Raw genomic sequence first — 14,754 nt, forward strand, 5'->3', positions numbered from 1 at the left:
TCTCTCTCCATCCAAAGAGAGCTCAAGATAGCATTAGTGCCTATCCTACTAATCCAAGTGTCGCCCGACATTAGTGCTGGTAGCAAACGCTTCACACCCTACGAGGGACAAGAGATTTCTTGCCGGCCTAGTCAAGGTAAGAATCTTTAAAATAAATCTTAATTAACCTCTCAATTATACTTGTACTGAAGTCAGTCTGCTGAAGGCACAAGTTATGACTCGATCCCCACCAGCTATGCTCAAATTTTAAAGCTTCAAAAATATCTTATATTATTTTTTTATATATACTCTATTAAAGCTGGAAATTCAATTTCAACACCGGAAAACCTGTTTTCACCAACACAGAGATATCATAAATCCAAAACCAACCAGCTACATCATTATATTTGTTTGCATCAGCCAATCAAAACTACCAAATAATTAAGCAGCTGGAAAAAGGAAAAAAACAATTCCTTTGAAGATAAAGTAACTAGTAAGTAGTGGAGCCAAACCAATCACGCGTTGAGCTCAGCATTGCATTATGAAGCAACCATAAATAATATTTTTTCTTAATAAAAATTTTAGAAAAATCTTTTTAGTGGGATTTATGTAGAATTATTGCGTGTTGATAAATAAATAATTCTAAATCTACTGTTGGAGTAAAACATAGAATGCATACACAAAAAATAAAAAATAAAAATAGTTCTCCTAATTTCCACCAATCCCATCGCAAAAGTTTCATGAAGAACTATAAAACTTAATCAACAAATAATATACCATAATTAATTTCCTGATAAATCTAAATTTAACAAGAGAGTTCCAATTCTACTTGATTCCAAATTTTTCTATCCCTCCTTGGTAAATCTTATCTTGGCCTTAATCATGCTTACCGAAGAAACAGTTCTAACCTAGCTGGTAGAGATGAGATATTTTTAATTATCTAAAGATCATGTCAAATCTAAAAAAAAAAAAATTAAAACCAGTAATAAAATATATAAGCATCATAAGAAAATATCCAAATAAATAAATCAAAAGATTAAAAACTAAGGTTCCTAATTATCTCAAATCATGTGTTTCATCAAGAACAATTACCTGCAATAATCCCAATTAAAATTAAAATTAGCTACTAAATTCCACTATTATTTTTTCTGTTCTTGCAAATTCAACCTACCTCAAAACAGAAAAAAGCAACGATGGAGTTGAAACAAAAATAAAATAAAACCCCAAACTAGCACCACTAATTACCCTAATTGTTTTAAAGACTACTCCTAAAACGTTGAACCAAGTCTAAGATAGAAAATAAAACATGGTAATTAATTAATTTACGCTAACCCTTTAGTCATCATCTTCTTAAACTCTTCAAAATTAACATTACCATCACCATCTTCATCAACTTCACGTATCATCTTACGACAATCACTCAAGCTACACTTCAACCCCAACATCTTCATTACGGAGTGCAACTCATCAACTGAAATCAGTCCATTCTTGTTCGTATCGTATAAATCAAAAGCATCCCTCAATTCTTTACTGTCATTGCCACCACTATCGCCATGTCCACCATTCTGGATGAAGTCGACAAACTCATCAAGATCAATGTAGCCATCACCATCTTTGTCGAATTCTTGCATTATCAACTCGACCTCCGATGGTGATATCTTGGTACCCAGCTCGCTGAGGTTGTCTACAACTTCACTGCAAGAAATCTTTCCATCACCGTTTTTGTCGAACTTGTTGAATACCTTCCTTATGTCGTCCATGGAACCGAAGGCTGTTGGGTTTCTTGATTTTGCCATTGTACAAAAAGGAAAAGAGAGAGGAGAAGAAAAGACAGAGACTTTGGTTTTGCAGCTGCTATAGGAGGAAAGGAGGAAAGGAGGAAAAGAGTGTTTTCTCTCTCTTGGTGTGTATTGAGCAGATCAAGAAGCGTTTTATATATGAATTGTGGGGTTGTTTGACTTCAACGCGGCTTTCACGCGCTTTAGAAGCTTTTTCTTATTTATTTTTTTAATTTTGCAAGTGACCAAATATGTACTTTTTGCAGAGTGGTGGAGAACAATTGGTGTGGTTGATCTTTTGAAAGAAAGTTAGGAGTTACGACACGTTTTTTTAAAAATTTAAATGTTTTTAGTTTTAATTTATTTTTAATACGATGATAATATTAAAAATAAATTTTTTAAAATAAAAAAATATAATATTATAAAAATTATTATAAAAAAACAAAAACTACATTAAAAAACACTATCCTTTATTTTAAGAAGCTCTCCTAATTTCCACCACTCCCATCACAAAAGTTTCATGAAGAAAGTACCTACATCTAGGAATAATCATTCAAATGAAAACCAAAATGTATAAAATTTCATCAACAAATAATATACCATAATTAATTTCCTGGTAAATCTAAATTTAAGAAGAGAACTTACTCAGAAAAAATTGAATTATTAGGTTATTAAATTAATCTATGAATTGTTGATTCTAAAATTATTAAAATAATGAGTTATATTGTAAAATCATATGATTTTACAAGTTAATATTTATCATATAAAATCATTTAAAAATAATAAAATAATAAAATTATACTAAAATCAAGTAAAATCATGATTTTACTATTAACTTTAAGATTTTATAATAATTCTAAATTTTCAATTCTTATCTTCCTCGTTATACTTACTAATGAGCCCCACGTGCATTTATATCCATGAATTCTTTCTTTAATCAATAATATAAGGTTGGAAAAAATATAATCTTGCTTAAATCAGTTCTAACAAATAAAAAATTATTTATTATAAGATAAAACTTTAAAAAAATTTATTCAAAAAGAATTTTTTTACAAATAAGAGTAACAGACCATACTTTAAAGTCCGATCCATCATGTATTTAACAAACAATATTTAAAACTTATGAAAGTATAACAATATTTAAAAGAAATCATAACAATATCTAAAAATAATGTATTATTTATCAATGCAAAAGACATCACATAATCTAAACCGTTACATATGGTCATGTGTTTAAAAAAAGCATTGGAATATATGTTTAAAAGAGCATTGGAATTGTTGGTACCTAACAACATGGTATAGTTGTGAGGACATAGTTATTTTTAATGTTTTTTTCTTGAATACAGGGTTTTACCAATCACTTCCAACTTTTTTTTGCAGGTCTTAGAATATTTTGATTTTATCATGTAAGAACAAATACATCATATTTTTATTAATGGAATCACTTATTGTTTATATGAACCATGTATGAAAAAAATTATTTACTATTTTATTATTTATTTTTACAATTTAAGTTTACATTGTGTTTTAATTTCGTGTTATTTAAAAAAAAGTATTTTTAACGATTGATTCTTTTATTTTTATTAAAATGGAGCTATTTTGTTTTCTTTTTAATTCTTGATATTGACCTGTTCGGATTTAATTGAACCACTGGAGTTGCTAAGAACCCGATGGAATTAACTAAATTCTATAAAGTCAAATCTTATCGGAACTCAAAACCGGATTTATATTGGGTTTTGTATTACAAGTTTTTAAATCATCTCATTGGTTCGGCGAGGTTCAACAACCACGAGGTATTTGTCAAAAGTATTATTATGGACAATTAAGTCTTATATGTTGACAAATAATATTCATTAATTTTCATTAATTAGGAGGACAGCCATTAGGATCTTAATTTACGAAAAAAAAACTTTTGCTTTGCAAATGAGGCCATATATGTTCTCCTCTCTCAAGATATAGAATCACTATAAGGTTTCAATTTCAATTAAAAAATTGTTAAGGGGCTAATTATATTAAAATTTTTGTTTTGTGACTACTTGTTCCCTGGCAGGACGGAGAAGGAAACAATAAATAAATAAATAGTCGTTTAGACGAAATTTGGGGATTTCCTATGGGCGTAATATTTTGTTACCTAAATTAAATTTTTTGTATTTCAATGAATTTGAGATTAAAGCATCTGATACCCTTCTTCTTTGAGATTTTTTTTTCTTTTATATAGTAAATCTTTGATATGATTATAATATTGATGAATATTTAATGCTGTCCTTAGAAGGAAATTATTTTTTCTTTTTATTAACATGAGTGTTCAGGTTAGCTTGCGTGTATTTCGACTAATCCCACGAGCTCTGAAGTTAACGACCATGTAAACATTTGGTGACCATGACCATCATATTAGCAACCATAAAACTAGAGGTGGCCAGGAAATTTGCTATTGATGGGGACTCTTAACTATTCACACGTGAAGAAAATTAATTGGATATAATTATAGAAGTCTTGATGGAGATTTTAATTGAAAGGATGAAAGGTAAAATAAATTATATTTAATTATATTGATCAATGTTGTGCATGTGAAATTAAATTTCTTATAATCCCACTTATTCTGTAAATTCTCTTGGAAATATTTCATAAAGATTAACCATGTGATCATATTTGTGTTACAGATGCTCAAATCTGGGGTTGAGAATGATGGAATAGAATTTGAAATGGAATGTTTTTATGTTTTGGGACAATCCCACCATAAATTCCTTACTTTAGGGACTAAAATGAAAAATCACCTTTAACCTTTTTTTCTGAAGGAAGCGTGTGGTTGCTAAAGAAAACCATTCTGTATTTGATCAGAGGAATGCATCAATCATCATCGTGATTAGATTCCCTTTTATACGCATATAAATATCTGCGAACAAATCGTATGGTTTGGGTATGGGAATCGGAGGCCGTGGTATCACTTTACAAATCCATCATAAATCACTATCTTCGATTTAGCTATGAATAGACTACACCCAACGAAATTAAAAATAAATAAATAAATAAATAATTTTCACAATTGTTATCATCCCATTTGACCATGTTTTTATATATTTTGAGAAAATAGAAAAAATATTCAAAAATATATCTTTTTAGCTAATTTTATTATTTTCTTCATTTCATTTAATTCTTGTGTGTCAAAAAAAAATCTTGAAAATCATAAAAAAAATACAAAAAAATAACTGGGATTTGAAAGTGAACCCTAAAATTATAACTAAGGCATGGCATCTAGAATAGGAAGAACAGCCAGCCCACTATAAAACACTTGGTGCTGCTTGTCCACAATCCACAATGAAGTCTTTTTGCAGTCAAAAGGCAAATGTCTTGGCCTTTGGAGGCTGCGAACAGACATGCTTCTGTTGAGTCATGTTCTCAGCCCTTACGTTGATTTCCATCATCCAAATTCCTTGCTTTCTCCGAAGCATATATTTATCAAAGTCTGCTTAGGTTAACTTTTGCCTTGTGTTTTCTTGCTGTAATCAATGCTAAATGGCCAGAGATCTAGTTCATATGCTACAAAAATCGAAGAATGGCCTTTTAGAAAGGGGAAAAGGATTTTCCAAAATAATAAAAATACTATAATACATAACACTAATAATTGCTCAACGCACGCGTAATCCTATTTGTTTATGTGCCTTAAAAGCGTGTAATCAATCATGTTGAAGCAAAGAAACGAAGCAAGTGAGAAGGAAATCATCAATGAGGTCTCTTTTTTTTTTGTTTGCGGCCATGCCACTATGCTGAGGAGTTTTGGTCGTTATGGCAGTTTGAGTCAGGTTCTCAAAAGGAACTGAAAGCTAGCTTCTTGGATTCTAGAAAAAGTAAAAGTCTGCTCCAGCGGGTGCTTGATTAACAAATCCAGGCGAAAGCTTATTAATTTTTGCCTCGATTATTAATTGTTGTATATATAATAGTTTTTATGATTATAGTTTAGAAAAATTTATTTAATAAAAAAAACTATAAACTATTGTTTTTCATAATAAAGTTGCTAGTCTTTCTATGTAACATTGGACAAAACACTGGGCCTTTTATTGCAGCATGTTTTTTATGATGTTCACTGTGATATGTTGATGATGTTCACCACCCTCCAATTTATTAATAAGCCCCGTTTCTTTGTTGGAAAGTAGTTTTATTTTGAAAAATAAATTTCAAGAAAATAAATTCCAGAAAAGTGAATTATTTTCTGATATTTGGTAGTGTAATGAAAAATAAGTTGGAATACACTTTCCAGTGTTTGGTTATGTCATGGAAAATGAGCTAGAAAATAACTTATTAATGTTTTATTTTCTCAAGTTTATTAAAATAATGAGAAACAAATCTTACAAATTAAAAGGTTGAATGAGGATGAAATTGAAAAAAAATATAATTTCATAAATTATCTCAAATAAAATAAATAATAATCAAAATAATAGAAATCAAATCTAAAAAATAAAATAAAAATAAAATATGAAGAAATTAAAATAATAATAATTAACAATTCATAAATTATTTCAAATAAAATAAGTAACAATCAAAAGAATGAAGATCAAATTTGATAAATAAAAAATTTCAATAAGAAAATAAAAAGGGAAAAGCAAATAACAATTATAAAAATAAGGATCAAGGTTTGAGGATCAAATTTGATATAATCAGCAAATAATAACATTTCTAAATTTTTCACAAGTTCCGCAAAGTGTTTTCCGCCCAAATTTTCCAGGAAAATATTTTCCTGAAAACCAAGCCAAATTTTTCTTTGACGGGAAAGTGTTTTCCGTTGACCAACTTTTCTAATGGTAAACAAACACAAGAAAGTTTGGAAAGTGATTTTCTGGAAATCACTTTTCGAAAAACAAACACAGCCAAAAGAGAAAACACTTTTATAAAAACCAAGCCAAATTTTTTTTTGAATGAAAAGTAGTTTTTGTTGACCGGAAAATGTTTTTCGTTGACCAATTTTTTTAATGATAAATAAATATAGAAAAGTATGAGAAATGTTTTTTCAAAAACTATTTTTTAAAAATAAATATCATTTAAGAAAAAATTTAAAAAAAAAATTCATCATCCTACAGTAAGAGGACCACCATGATAACGCGTCGTCCGAAAGCATTTAATTACCAGCTCAACTGGGTTGCCGCCGGCAACCAGCAGGTGCACTTTCTGAACAACCTAGATGAATTGACTGTATCCAGACTCAAAGCCAGGAGATAACAGAGTGGCGTCTCTAACTTTTTTGATATCAAAGCGCGTAAATCCTCGAAGCAAACTATGTGAAAAGGATGCCTGTCTGTTGCCCTCTTAGAAAACAGACTGGTGACACCTTAGAGCCAGTCAACCCCATGAGTGTTTTGGGCAGGAGCAACAACAGAGACTAGAGAGAGATGTGATGGGCGTACGTTCTTTAGTGATAGTTTTAGAACGTGTTTTGCAGTCTGGTTGTTGTGAGTGTTTTTTAAATAAATTTTCGTATTAAAATGTATGATAATGATATTTTTTTATTTTTTTAAAATTATTTTTGATATCAGCACATCAAAACGTACAAACTATATTAAATTTTAATAAAAAAAAAAATTCAAATTTTTTAAAAACGCAGCCGCAACCACTTTCCAAACAGGACCTTAATTTTGAGCAGCGGAGCTGTTGTTAAGGAGTTATTGTTTATGGGTATAAGTTATTTTTTAAAATATTTTTTATTTTAAAATATTAAAATTGATATAAAAATATAAGAATAATATTAATTTAAAATAAATAAATAAAATTCAAAAATACTTTTTAACCTTGGTGTCAAAAACTGCTAAAGAGTTAAAACAAAATATATTTATAGACTGGGCAGTCATTATTACTTTTGGGATATTCTGAGATGAGTTGTTATTAATCCATCTAGTCTTTGTTCTCACACCCAGCACGTAGACGACCAAGGAAGGAAAAGAGGCAGGGTCATTGGTTTTCGGGTTCACTTAAGAGTCATCTAGTCATAAATAATTTGAAAAAAAAATTAAATTTTATTTAAAAAATCAATATAATTATAGTATTAAAAACAAAAATAATTTAATAAAACAAACTAGTTATTAAAATATTAAATCAAACCACTTATAACTTTTCTAATATTTGAGAGATTAACAAAGGTGTTGGACATTGTACTTGATATTCAAATGTAAATCAATTAATTGTTGAATTGATAATAAATTAATTTATTTAATTTATTAAATCCTATTTTATTTAGGATTATGATTTATATTTGGGTCAACCTAATGGGTCACATACCTAAGAACTATTGATTGTAAATTAAAATTGGATAATTAATCAAGTGTAACTTGATTATAAATAAGTTTTAAAAACTAAGGGTTATAATGTAATTAATACAATGAATTATAATTCAAGATCTAAAAAAAATCAAATAAGGACTCGATTGAATTAATTTCTAAAATTATCTTGGAATAATATACGTGATATTTTTTAAGAGAAAAATTGATATTTTATCATTTACATGGTTTTCATGTTTCCCTATAAATAGAATGTTATGTTTCTTATTTTACTACAATACATAAATACTTAAATATAAAAGAAAAGAGTTAACACTAAAGGTATAACAATTCCTCTCTCCTAAAAGGCTTTAAGATTTTTTATTGATGGTTCGTGTGAATTATCGTTAGAAGTCGAATACTTGTATGACTTGTGGTTTTCAACAACTCAGCTTTGAAATAATTAATTAAAGCCAAAAGGAACATATGATCTTTGTATAAATTATAAACAACTCTAGATCTGTCTAACTAGATCGTTGGAATTCTTAAAAAAAATTAAATTTACCATTTTCATTACATGTATATGTTTCAGGAAACCAACAAGTTATTCAACACTTATTAACAAAATCTAGCATGGCTAAATCACCATAGCCATATCTACAAAACAGTGTTTATTGGAACAATTTTTTGCTTTTAAAAAATATAGTTATTTTTTTTAATTTTATTCTACAACAACTTAATCTTTTATTTATTTAGTTTTTTTTCAATTTCATTCTTAAATATTTTATTGTTTGAAAATTGAACTTTACATTTTTTTTTTCAATTTGCTTTATATAGAATTGTTATGATCTCATGGATTCAGTTTTTTTTCTCGATTTAAACTTTCAATATTGAATATGTTGGAATTGATTTTATAATTTTTTTATTTTTTTCTATAAAGTTATTCTGATTTTATGAAGTAAGTTGCGAGTTTGACAAGTTAACCCGAGTTGGCTCAAGTCTTTTTTTAAAATCTTTTTCTTAATTGATTTTTTTTAATTTCATCCTTTAACATTAAATTGATTGAGAATGTGGCTTTAATTTTTTTTTTGGGGGCTACTTAGGTCTCATGATTCAGATTACATGTTTGGCAAGTTAACCTGAGTTTATTCAAGTCATTTTTTTGTCGTTTTTTAATTGGTTATTTTTCAATTTTATCCTTTTATATTAGGTTGATCATGAAATGAGTTTCATAAAGTTTTTTTAATTTGCTTTTTATGAAGTTATCATAGTCTTATAACTTGAATTGTGAATTTGATAGGTTAACCTATTAAATTGATTTAATATGTTGTCGTATCAATATTATTTTTTTAAAAAATATATGTCTAATATGTCACTATATTAATATTTAAAAAATTAAAAAAATATAAGTTGTTTCATATTTCTAGTCACTACCAAAAATCTTATTTCCTAAATGCAGGCTATGGTTCACTTTTATGGATATTTTCTTCTTCTTCTTCTTCTTGCAGTAAATTATTCCCATAGATAGTCTCTAACTTTGATTATAAGTTTTATTTATGTAACTAATTAGAGGATATCAAACCCATTATCACAATGAAATGGACTGTAAAGATTAGGCCTTAGCAATTGAGAAATTATCTAAAAATAAATGAATAATGTGTAAGTTTCTTATATTTAATTTTTCCTTTTTATACATAAAATGAGTGCTATTATGCCTTTCAAAATATAATAAAAAAAATAAATAAACCACCTTAAAAAATAAGTTTTTTTTTATCTAAATTATAATTATTAAATTTAACTTAATAGTTTGACCTTGAAAACTCATAATCTAGAATTTAACTTGAATTGAATTTTAAGTTAAATCATATTTGCTCGATAAAAACCGGTTGATTTAATCAAATTCAATTAGATCAAAACAATATTTATTTTTAATAATATATTTTTAATAAAAATAATTAATTCGGTATCCAATTTGAATGATCCAATAAACTATAGTTTTTTGCAAAGTCAATCCTCGAACTAAAAACCATTTGACTTCAAGTATAACTCTCAAACAATGTATAATCTGAACATCTCTAATCGCAATATGACCATTCAACCTAAAAAACTGAAGAAGAAGCACACAACCTTTTATGTAAATCAATAATGAGTTTTTTCTAAACAAGAGCAATTCCATAAATTAGATGGATATAATTCTTTTAAGTGACAACATAGCAAAACAAGAGTAACTGAAGTAGTCTTGTCCAAAAACTACAAACTGACACCACAGCAAACTACTTCACTCCCTTGCATCCTCCGCTCAAATCTCAAACACCATAGTTTTTATCCAACAACACTCCCTATACGCCTCGTAACACCTCCTATCTCTCCCTAACAACTAAGAACCAATACCCAGCCGGCTGATCAGATCAAAAAAGAAAAGCAACCAAATTTTGCTTCAAGTTTTGATTTTGAGGTGCATGGCTGCTCTCCACTCTACTGCTTTTTGTTTAGGTGGTGTGGCTTTGTCTTCTCGTCAAGAACTTTGTTTCAGACGTGGGAATGTTAAAGCCTCAACTTTTTCTTGCCCCCCTTTGGTTTCCATTCCTCGATTGAGCTTCCAAAGTAAGAAATTTTGTTTCTTGGAACCAGAGATTAGTTTACTTTATCTTGAGTTTTGATGCACGTCAATGTGTTTTTCTTTAATGGGTTCTTCACAATCAGTCTAAATCTCACGGGTTCTAGTTGGAAATGAGTGCCCATGTCTTGTGAATTGAAGTTTTGGATTCCATCGGTTTTAGTCTCATAATAGAAAATTGGACATCAAGGTGAATCTCAAGCTTTGATTTTTCCTTTTCTTTTTTTTTTGGTAAGTGATCAATTCAAAAGAGTCCATAGACAATCTTTTTAGCTTTTAGGGACCTTATAAAGTCTCGGTCTTGTAGATGCCATATCATGAAGGGCTCAAGTTCTCTAATTGCTTTATTCTACCATTTTGTGAAATGAATTCTGCTGGAAGAACAAGAGGAAATAATTAATGTTTTGCCTTTATAGTGCAAATTCCCTAAGGCATCAGCTTCTTTACCAAATTCATTTCATTTCTGCTTTTACTATCTATTTGGAAATATGAAACTTTTCTTTTTATGTTTCCAACTTGTTATAACTTTTTATGATACTCCTGGCTCTTTCTTTTGCTTCCTATTTTATGTAATCCAGGTAAAGCATTCGGAGGTGATGGTTCACCAGAAACGAAAGACTCCTCTCTTGTGGTTTGTTTTGGGGAAATGCTAATTGACTTTGTCCCAACCATTAGTGGACTTTCATTGTCTGATGCACCGGCATTTAAGAAGGCTCCAGGAGGTGCGCCTGCTAATGTTGCTGTTGGTATTGCTCGACTTGGTGGCTCGTCGGCATTTATAGGGAAGGTACCATTGTAACAATAATGATCAATGTTTCTGGCAATGATTAGAAAATAAGAAAGCAAGGATGAAGTCGTTTTTCAGATGCCCATGTAGCCAATTTGTTGAGGAGTTGATAAAAAAAATCTGCCAACGGGTTTTTTGATTCTCTGGGGCTTGGTAATTTAGGATTGTAGTATTCAAGTTAGAATCCTATTATAGTGTCATTTATGTTTCCCTTCTCCTTCTTTAATGCTTTGAGACACAGAACTCCTTTTCTTGTTACACATACATTATTTATGTTTAATAGAAAGTTAAGTTGCAAAGCTGATTTCAGGAGTTTCCTGAGTTTATCTGACATAACAAGTTTATCTAGCATCCACTATCCACAAACATACGTCCTAGGCATTCATGTTATATGAAGGTGAAAAGCTGTCATCCACCTCTCCGAGGTTGAATTAAAGTCCTTTGCATAGAGCTATGGATAGCTGGAGATAGAATCAATCTGTAAATGCAAGGAGCTGTCAAACAACAATTTTCCTCGTTAACAACTTAGTTCTATTGATCATTCTTTCAACCTAGTGCATTCTTGACAAAATATTACCTGTTCCCTCTTCGTTCTAAAATTTAACAGCGCGTCAGTTTTGTAGCATGCCATACCCTGCTTATATTATCTTATTGACATATATTTTTCACAAAAATTAACCATAGAAATTTTATCTGTCATCGATCCTCTCAGATCTTGAATCTTTTGTACGACATGCACAGGTTGGTGAAGATGAGTTTGGATACATGCTCGCGGAAATATTAAAGGAGAATAATGTGAACAATGAAGGGATGCGTTTCGATCCTGGTGCACGGACTGCTTTAGCTTTTGTTACATTAAGAAGTGACGGGGAACGTGAATTCATGTTTTACCGTAATCCTAGTGCAGATATGTTACTTCAAGAAGCTGAACTTGATTTAGATTTGATTAGAAAGGTATGCAAGGGTTTATACTTGTAGTATTTATTTAAAACTTAAAAGCACAAAAAATCCTTTGTTACATAAAAAAATCATTTTTCTCCTTTTTATGTACCTTGGCAGGCAAAAATATTTCATTATGGCTCCATAAGTCTTATAACAGAGCCATGCAAGTCAGCCCACATTGCAGCAGCAAAAGTTGCTAAGGATGCAGGTGTTTTTTTGTCCTACGATCCTAACCTGAGGCTTCCACTATGGCCTTCTGCTGAGAGTGCCAGAGAAGGGATCCTGAGCATTTGGGACACTGCTGATATTATCAAGGTAACATGCCATCTTGAGTAGATAAATTACCTTATTGTTGTTGGCAATTTTTTTGCTTCCCCTAATTTAGAGGCATGGTGTAATGCAGATAGAAATATCACTCTGATGGTCACATCTTGTTTATGTCTTCCAGATAAGTGAAGAAGAGATATCTTTCTTGACTAAAGGAGAAGATCCATATGATGATGCTGTTGTTCAGAAGCTATTCCATCCAAATCTTAAATTGCTTCTTGTCACCGAGGGACCGGAGGGTTGCAGGTATTACACCAAAGTAAGTACCAGAAATCTAGTCTTTAAAAATTTACTTTTGACACTTACAAGACCATCCCATGTGCTCCTATCCCATGCATGTCAATGAGAAATAGTTCCTGTGCTATTGCTTTGAGTTTGGATGATGACAGGAATTGAAATAAGAATGCACATCCAACACTCCAATCACATGTTACTTACAGGAACTTAAAAGAATTGAAAAAAAGAGGAAAGGAGGCATGAGAGAGATCGATCTAAATATTGCAATATAGAGTGAATTGGAGATTTTTGAATATTGTGACGGACCTTTTTCTTATCAACTTTTCCATAAAACTGCAATTTGAGAAAACCTTATCTGCCTATAAAAGTTTTCTTTGCTGATGGCAGCTCTAAAAGGCTGTCTTTCAAGAGGATTTGACTCATAAATTAAGTGAAAATGCACTGTGATTTTTAAAACTAATTGGCCTAATATAGTGCTAATGCCTTGTGATATTTCCCTCCTATATTGGAGATAATGTTTTCTTTTAATATCTCTGTGACTAAATTTTCATTATCTTATATGTTTTCAGGAGTTCAGTGGGAGAGTGAAGGGTTTAAAGGTGGATGCTGTGGACACCACTGGTGCTGGGGATGCTTTTGTTGCTGGAATATTGTCACAACTAGCTAAGGATCTCTCCTTGCTCCAGGTAATGCCATTAACAATTAGATTAAAGAAATGGTAGTATCTTCAGGTCAATACTGCTGTGCGTGTGCAAGCACAAATTTACACATGCATTTGGTATCTTCGTCATGATGCAGTTTAGTTTGTCGATATGTATTGCATAATCCTAGCTTTGTGTCAACCATATAACCATTATAAAGTGCTTTCTTCCATTGTATTGAAGAAACTTGATCTTCAGCTGTACTTGGAAGGTATGATATTTGATAGGGAGTTAGTTATAATCATGCAAGGAATTCATAGAGCTGGACAATGTCAAGAACTTCTCCAAATTGATAATTTCCCCCTTTCAGATCATCTGAAAAAAACCAGTTTTCTATGTATGCATGGTTTCCGGTCCCATCCAGGTTATTGTTGTGCAAACTAGTGCAAGTCATGCTTAGTTTTCACAGTTATGCTTTTAAACAACAGTGTACTTTATCTTTTAACTTTATAATGCACTTTCACACTGATCGACTTCTTTTAATCTTTAAGAATGAGGACCGATTGAAAGAAGCTCTCAAGTTTGCGAATGCCTGTGGTGCATTGACTGTGAAGGAGAGAGGTGCCATTCCAGCTTTGCCAACCAGAGAAGCTGTGAACAGTGCCATCATTCAGCTTGTTGGATAGAGTTTTTGTGATCTCTGTGATTACGTAACAAGTTCCATGCCAATTCTTTCGATCGTTCGACAGTTCTTGCAATGATGGATGGTGCTAGAGTAGGATCTATTTACTCCAATAACTTGCAACATAGCTACCCAGCTCAGTGTTGTAACATGCAAGTTTTACCACAATCTGTTGAGTGAAATCATTTCAATCCTGGGGATCACATCAACCCCCCTGTATCGCACCATATTGTAAACATTCAGCTGAGGTACATCGCCAATAAAATAAAATTTATAATTTTGTGATGTCTTGCCTTTCTCTGCAATTTATGTCTCTCCCTGCTAGTAAAGGCTTCTTGACGAGTAAGGCCTGCAAAATTTTGATTAAAGTCTATTAGGCTGTCATCTTATAAACAGAAAAATAAACAAAAAATTCTGACAAGAACGGTCAAGTTTCATGATTGAAGTATAATCCTTATTTTTCTTCCCACTGGCTTCCTGTAAGAAATCCTCGCCTTGGTATGACTCACATCTGCACAACTG

General features: G+C 30.7%; 2 protein-coding genes across 2 annotated transcripts; one reads left to right on the forward strand and one right to left on the reverse strand.

Moving 5' to 3' along the window:
* Window positions 1-1,086: 1,086 nt before the first annotated feature.
* On the reverse strand, window positions 1,087-1,900 carry LOC133699347 (calcium-binding protein CML24-like). Its single transcript, XM_062122584.1, has one exon. It carries the CDS (start codon window positions 1,773-1,775, stop codon window positions 1,302-1,304), a length of 474 nt encoding a protein of 157 aa, XP_061978568.1. The 5' UTR covers window positions 1,776-1,900; the 3' UTR covers window positions 1,087-1,301.
* Window positions 1,901-10,165: 8,265 nt separating this feature from the next.
* LOC133698386 (probable fructokinase-6, chloroplastic) lies at window positions 10,166-14,517 on the forward strand. Its single transcript, XM_062121285.1, has 7 exons — window positions 10,166-10,603; window positions 11,195-11,403; window positions 12,145-12,357; window positions 12,463-12,660; window positions 12,794-12,931; window positions 13,479-13,595; window positions 14,102-14,517. Exons 1-7 carry the CDS (start codon window positions 10,459-10,461, stop codon window positions 14,234-14,236), a joined length of 1,155 nt encoding a protein of 384 aa, XP_061977269.1. The 5' UTR covers window positions 10,166-10,458; the 3' UTR covers window positions 14,237-14,517.
* The last annotated feature ends 237 nt before the right edge of the window (window positions 14,518-14,754 follow it).

Source organism: Populus nigra, chromosome 7 (genome assembly GCF_951802175.1).
Source record: "Populus nigra chromosome 7, ddPopNigr1.1, whole genome shotgun sequence".
Classification (NCBI taxonomy): domain Eukaryota; kingdom Viridiplantae; phylum Streptophyta; class Magnoliopsida; order Malpighiales; family Salicaceae; genus Populus; species Populus nigra.

Coding starts and splice junctions, on each gene's coding strand:
- LOC133699347 (XM_062122584.1), bottom strand. CDS start 1,775: ATGGCAAAATCAAGAAACCCAACAGCCTTCGGTTCCATGGACGACATA.
- LOC133698386 (XM_062121285.1), top strand. CDS start 10,459: ATGGCTGCTCTCCACTCTACTGCTTTTTGTTTAGGTGGTGTGGCTTTG. Junction 10,604..11,194: donor TCCTCGATTGAGCTTCCAAA/GTAAGAAATTTT, acceptor TATGTAATCCAG/GTAAAGCATTCGGAGGTGAT. Junction 13,596..14,101: donor AGGATCTCTCCTTGCTCCAG/GTAATGCCATTA, acceptor TTAATCTTTAAG/AATGAGGACCGATTGAAAGA.